The sequence below is a fragment of the Sciurus vulgaris genome (assembly GCF_902686455.1).
Source record: "Sciurus vulgaris genome assembly, chromosome: 3".
Classification (NCBI taxonomy): Eukaryota; Metazoa; Chordata; class Mammalia; order Rodentia; family Sciuridae; genus Sciurus; species Sciurus vulgaris.
Genome location: NC_136463.1, coordinates 38,747,897 through 38,754,904, shown reverse-complemented (window position 1 = coordinate 38,754,904; position 7,008 = coordinate 38,747,897). Strand labels below are relative to the sequence as shown.

General features: G+C 45.8%; 1 protein-coding gene across 1 annotated transcript; it reads left to right on the top strand.

Annotated features, from left to right (window-relative positions):
• The first annotated feature begins 580 nt into the window (after positions 1-580).
• On the top strand, positions 581-2,988 carry LOC306655942 (C-C motif chemokine 3-like). Its single transcript, XM_079130717.1, has 3 exons — positions 581-1,057; positions 1,586-1,700; positions 2,057-2,988. The coding sequence occupies exons 1-3, from the start codon at positions 982-984 to the stop codon at positions 2,145-2,147; spliced, it is 282 nt and encodes a 93-aa protein (XP_078986843.1). The 5' UTR covers positions 581-981; the 3' UTR covers positions 2,148-2,988.
• Positions 2,989-7,008: the final 4,020 nt, after the last annotated feature.

Genomic DNA, 7,008 nt, shown 5'->3' with positions numbered 1-7,008 from the left:
TGTTTCAAGAAGCTCAGTCCTTGATGACCTTGAGCTTCCAGGAAACCAGGGAATGACCATTTGAACTTTAAGAAAACAGGAAATGGTTTAGGATTTTTAAGAAATGAGGACTTCCCTTTTAAATTTCTCTACCTTATCAATTTTAAGGGCTAATTATTATTGCAAGAAGTAAATATCCCACAGTTTACTTAATTCTAGGTCACCTTTTAATTGTTACAGATAAGCTGTGACAAACACCACTGTGCATTCAACTTTCTTCATCTTTGTGTTTATATCCTTGGGATAGATCCCTGGAAGAGCGCTGTGCTGGTAAAAGGGGAACAACACTTTAAAGCTTAACGCTCACACGAGCCCCAGTTAACCCAGTTACCCCAGGGAGTGGCGTATTGTGAGGCTCAGTGAAGTCTAAGCAATGAGCCAGAGTCTGAACACCAGCCTCTTTCTTGCCCTTGGTGGCTGAGGCTTCCCTAATCCTGCCGTCTCCCCCTGGGGCGTGGTTCTAGCTTGTGCTTCTCAGGGTTCGGTGCTCTTGTTATCTATGTCACATCCGGGCTCTTGGGCTAGCTCATGAGGTGGCGGGGAGGCTGGGCTCTGGAAGAAAGGCATTGCAGACAGCTGCTCTCATGAGAAGGCGCTAGCTCGCCTGGTCTCAGCTGACACTGGCTTCTCACCTCCTCTCACTGTGGAAACCATTTTCCCATCGAGGAAGGGACTGAGCTGTTCGTGCACATTGCCTGAACCGTTGTGGTGACCCGAAGCTCTGCCGGCTCATGCAAGGTGCAGCACGACACCAGCATCATGGTTAAAAGGTCCCCCTTGACCTCCCCAGACGTGAAGCTTCCCATAGCCCGAGGCTGCCTATAAAGAGACCAGCTGCCTTAGACCCCCCGGAAGGGAGCAGCAGCCTCGAGTCCCCGCCCGGTCCCCGCCCGCCCGAGCTCTACTCGGCCACCACCTGAGCCCACTCTGCAGCCCAGCGTCATGGAGGTCTCCATGGCCGTCCTTGCTGTCCTGTTCTTCACTGAGGCCCTCTCCTCCCAGACCTGCTCTGCCTCCTGTGAGTCTGTCTTTTGCCCTGTGTCCTAACTCTCTGGCCATGGCCTGGGCCCCAATGTCAAGCCTGTGCCTGAGACTTTCCAAGCAGGGAATGCCAGGGCGTTTGGAGAATTTTGCTTCCTAAGGGGTTTTTGGCCACTCTATTCTTCATTCTGGAGGGCAGAGGAGGACAAAGTCACATTTTATGGATGAGAAAGTGGAGGCCCAACTGGGATTTTGACAGAAGTAGAACCTGGATGCAAATGGTTCCCAGTGGAGTGGCCTCAGTTCTCCTGTGATTTCTAGATGGAACTCCTTAAGGAGAGATAGAGAAGAAATAGTTTATTTAAAAAAAATACTGAATTTACGGTAGAGGGACTTTAAGACAGGGACTGAGGAACACCAAAAAAGAGAGAAAGATAAAGAAATACCAACTTCTTTCTGGTCCCTCTGCCCCGACATCCCCACCCCAAGCATGCTGGCCCTAGCGGGAAGGCGAGCAGTGTCCGCTTTCTGAACAGTTCCTTGGCATCCGTCCTGTCTCTCACAGTGGGTGCCGACACCCCCACTGCCTGCTGCTTCTTCTACATCTCCCGGAAGATTCCGCGCAAATTTGTAGATGACTATTATGAGACCAGCAGCCAATGCTCCAAACCGGCTGTCATGTAAGGGCCAGGCTGCCTGCCCACCCCGGCCAGGGAGGCTGGCCTCGGGGTGAGGTCCCATGGGAGTGTGGGAGGCCAGGGATGTGCCTATGGGGCTTTCAGACCTGGACCGGGGCCTGCGGAGGCCTGAAGGACCTGCCCCTGGGCTGTGGGAAGAGGGGGAGGAGTGGCAGCAGAAACGGCTTTTCTGAGGGACCCCTAGGCGACATTGGGGAGGGTCTGTGGACCCCAAGGGTAAGGGGAAACTTTATGAGCGTGTGGACAGGTCCCGAGGTGTCTGGGCAGAGAAGGGTGTGGGGCGCCCCAGGGTTCCCCTGCTGGAGTCCTCAGTGTTCGTCCTTCACCCCTCTCTACAGCTTCCAGACCAAGAGAGGCCGGCAGGTCTGTGCTGACCCCAGCCAGGCCTGGGTTCGAGCCTACATCACCGACCTGGAGCTGAACGCCTGAGTGGCCTGGAGGCAGCGGGGAAGCGGCTCATCTGTGGGCGGATGGGGGGCGCAAACACCTGAGCCAGGGTAGTGACCCTGCAGTTCTGGAGGCCACCTCTTCTGTAGGTCCCATCCCACACCCAGCCTTACTCTGGGGCCCTTCTTAAATTTTAGTGTATGTATCTCATTTAATTCTTGTAATCTATCTCAATTTTAAAACCGTATTATGCAGTGCGTGTTTTCTCGAACATCCTTCCTCTTCACCACCCCCACTTTTTCAACTCTTCTCACAAATAATACACAGAGCAACCAGCGTGGTTAGCTGTTGGGGAGAAATTATGCCATATGTATCTCAAACAACAGCTGCTTCCTGAAGGGCTTACCCAGCATGGCTTCCAAGTGATTGAAGGCACTTATATAAAAGGTAAACCTGCATTTTCCTTGTGATGGTTTGATGAGTTTGTTTTCTCAACTAATCAGAATCACAGATGGACAGGGACCCTGGAAGAAGGGTAGAGAAATATGAAAAGAGGGAGAAAACACAAGAAGAGGGCAGAGCAGCACTGCAGATGTAGCAGGTGTTCCCCTAGAGACACTTTCCTGAGAAATTGAAACAGACACTGTTATTTTATAAACCAGATCATAAGTGAGTTGATCCGGGAATATCTTGTGCCAAGACGATACCCATTGGTGCACATAAGTGTAGTTGTGCCAGGCTAGCTCAGGAGCAGGTAAGGATGCAGAGTCAAGACCCCCAGACTCCGGGAGTTGGCTGGAAGCAGGCTTGTGGTGAGCAGCCTGCAAACTCATTTATTGCGGGAACAGGTATACATTTTATAGGCTTCTTGCCCAATCACAATGTGCCACAGAGGATCAGACCACCAGGCTCCTATATGGGTTCCCTTGGTAACACTAGGTAGTTGTTTACTTTCCTAGGTGGCCAGAGCAGAATGTTCCTCTCCACAGGTTTTCCTGACAGACGTGAATATGGGAAGGTTTTCCTTACACACTTGAGACATTCACTGCTGCCAGCCAAGAACTAGGATTTCTCCCAACACATAAGCTCATTTTCTCATAAATGCTTTCCTCTGCCTGATGGCTGGCATTTGTTGAGAGCTTGCCAAGTTCTTGGTTCTGTCCTAAGTGCTCCCTTACATTAGGGACAAGTCTAGGGACCCGGCCCATGGACCAGCAAGGACCTGGCTGGTGACTTAGAGCCTTGGTCAGATTATCTGCTCACTGCTCAGCTTTTGGAGAGAATGCTCTTTCTCCATAGCCATCTCTGAATTAAGGGTTGGGGGCTACAGTAGTGTACAAATAATTATTTGTTGTTGACCTGAAACTCAAGTGTCACTGGACATCCTGGGTTTTATTTGGCAACCCTTCTTAGAGTGAGTACTTCTTACAAAGGTGTCCATTTCCAGTACTAGGTGGGAATCCAAGGAGTGGCTTAAGTTTAATTCACATTAGAATCACTTGGAGGAGCTTTTAAAAACTTCGGTGTCAGGGCCTTGCCTCCAAAGTTACAAATTTATTGCATTTGGGAGAGGGCTGGCATCCGTAATTTTAGAACTTCACAGGTGATATTAATGCCAGTCATGTTTGAGAACCACTGATGAGGTACCACTTTGGGGCTCGCCTGGGGTTTCACTGGCAATGGAATTCCTTTTGATTTTTGGGAGGGAATACCGGGGATTAAACACAGGGATGCTTAAACACTGAGTTCTTTTTTATATTTTATTTTGAGATACAGATCTGGCCACAAGCTGGAGAACCAGAAAACTCAGTGGAGTAATGCAGTCTGAAGTCTGAGAGCCAGGAGAGATGATGGGGGAAGTCCTGGCCCAAGTCCAGAAGCCAGAGAAGGAGGATGAGGAGGTGATAGCACAGGTCCCTGTTCCAGTCTGAAGGCAGATGCCCAGAGAAGAAGTCCCAGCTGAGAGAGCAGCTCACCCTTCCTCTGCCTTTTTAACATCTTTTGGTCCTCAGTGGGTTGCATGAAACCTGCCTGTGTTGGTGAGAGGGATCTTTACTGTCTTCTCAGTAAAGATTTACTGTCTGATCTTTACTGCTAATCTCTTCCGGAAACACCTCATAGATGCACCCAGAAATTATGTTTGATAGACTATCTAGGCAACCCAGTCAACACATAAAATTAACCATCACAATGAACAGTCATGTTCTTTGTGAAGATTAGGACGCATCAGAGGCAGGAGCCAATTATGGTGACCTCACAGCCTGTGGCACTGTTCCACCAGCAGAGGGCAAGTGGGGCTGCAAATAATCAAAGGGAAGACCATGCAGGCCTGGAAGCGAGCACTGGGAGAGGGGTTCCAGAAGCTAGTTCTAGAAGTAATGTTGTATCTGGGCGATTTTTTAAATTTATTTTTTTGCTTCTGATTAACCATCCAATGGAATGAATGAAAAACAACTAGATCAGAAGCCTTCGAAAATCAAAGGGACAAACCCCATCAACATGTCCAATTATAATGCACCAATAAAAAAAGTGGAAAAAAAATTTAAAAATCACTCTACTGTCATGTATAACTAAAAATAAAAAGGTTTTAAAAGGATAAATCAGTTCAAAGGGGCCAGACATGGAGGTGCACACCTGTAATCCCAGTGGCTCAGGAAGCTAAGGTAGGAGGATTGTGAGTTCAAAATCAGCCTCTGCAACTTAGCAAGACTCTGTTTCTATCATGCATGTCTGCATCTAGAGAGAGATGTCTGTTATTCTGTTTTTCTGGAACAAAAATTCATTTTATCAACAAGATAAAATGGACAAACATTTAAAAGGATGGATCTGAGAAGGTGAATCAGGCTGCCCGTAGACCTAACTTCTGTGTCCTGCCTAGTCTCTCACCTTTTGCTTATATTAATTTTGGTTTGAAGAGAAGAATTCTGAGGTGTTAGTCCTGCAAATTCCAAATCACTGGATTCTCAATCAGCTTGGTTTGTGGGCAGTAAGCAGCAGGAACCTCTCTTAAAACTATTGTTTTTCCATCCCTTCTACCAAATGAGTCAGTTTTAAAGTAAGTTAGTCTTTTTCTTAGTGGGCCTTATTGACTCATGCAAGACATAGTTAATCTCCAATATTTTGAACTTTTCTTTTTTTTGAAACCTTGGTAGGTAGATGACTTTATTATACTTAACAGACTGTAAGGGTAGCCAACTCTTTTGCCAACTAGAGGGGTCTCCACTGACTTTGAACTTAGTCCTGCCCTCAGCTAGTTCTACTTTTTGAGGTCTGTTACTTAAAACATTGCAGTCTGTATTAGTGGGAGATGTTTTAAGTCAGAAGTATCAAAGTTTTAGGTATTAAGTATATTTAAAAGGAAAAAAAAAATCCCAAACAACAATACTGATTCAATCTGGCTCAACTGATGAGGGAAACTTGTTAGCTCACATAACCAGAGTTTCCAGAAGTAGACTTAGCTTCAGGCAAAACTTGATCCAGTGGTCTTTAAAGCCTCACCATAGATTAGGTTGCTAAATTTCTGATCTCTGAAAACTTTGTCCTAAATCTGATTTCTCTATTGGTAGGATAACTGGAAGAAACTTCTAGAATAATGTAGATCTAAGAAGAGAATGTCTGTTATCTTCTTAACTTGAGCCAAGAGCCTCAAGGTCCACTTTGATTGGCCCAGTTTAGTCTAGGAGCCTATTTCTTTTTCTTTTTTTCTTTTTAATTTTTTTTTTTTGTTATAGATGGATACAATGACTGTATTTTATTTATTTACTTTTATGAGATGCTGAGGATCAAACCCAGTGCCTCCCATGTGTTAGGCAGGTGCTCTAGCCACAGCCCCAGCCCCAGGAGCCTACTTCTTAACCCACAGTCAGCAAACTATGACCTGTGGGCCAAACTTGACCCACCACTTGCTTTTGTGTGGCTTTCACGTAAGAAGTTTTTTATATTTCTTAACTAAATGAAAACAATCAAAATAACGAGATTTTTCTTTTTCACCCTGGGGATTGAACCTGAGGGCTCTCTACCACCGAGAGAGACCTTTTCATTTTTCATTTTGGGACAGAGTCTCATTAAGTTGCCCAGACTGACCTTGAACTTGCAATTCTCCTGCCTCAGCCTCTCAAGTGCCTGGGATTACAGGGGTGTACCACCATGCCTGGCAAGAACAAAATAATTTTGAGACACATGGAAGTTGTATGAAGTTCAAATTTTAGTGTCCATAAAAGTTTTATTGAAACACAGGCTCATTTATTTATAGATCATCTAAGGAGACTTTTACACTACAATACTAGAGTTGTGTCATGGATAGAAGCCGTATGGCCCACAAAACTTAAAATAGCAAGCGTTGGCCCTTTACGGAGTGACCTCTATCTTAACCAGTCTCCGTGGCTACAGAAGTGGATTAGTTGATTGGTTTGAGCTGATCAATGTCTATAAAAAGCAATGCCAATAGGCTTACAGTCACACAAACTACAAGAGGAGATGCTTTTCCAAAGGATCATTTAAGGAGAGAGAGAGAGAGAGAGAGAGAGAGAGAGAGAAACTGAAGATCAGTACTTAACAAATAGCTAACAAATGTGTCCAACTTTGTTATATTGGTTTTGTCTTTATATGTGAAGACTACTAATCACACCATTATGTTTTGTTTCCCAAACTGGGAGTTCAGTCTGGATTGTCCTCTTAAGTGCCAGTGTCTTAGAGATTCCCTTACTTCGTTTAGTCTTCAATTCCAGGTTCACAGTAGTCAGAGGCCCTGTTGCCATCCTACCCCTTCCTGAATTACTTCATTGGTTGCAAAAGGATTTTGGTTGGGCTATACCCTGCCACTCCATCAATGATGGCTAGTTCCCAAATGTGAGTCTAGGTTTTCATTTAGGAATGACTTTGTATTCTAAACTAACACCAGCAG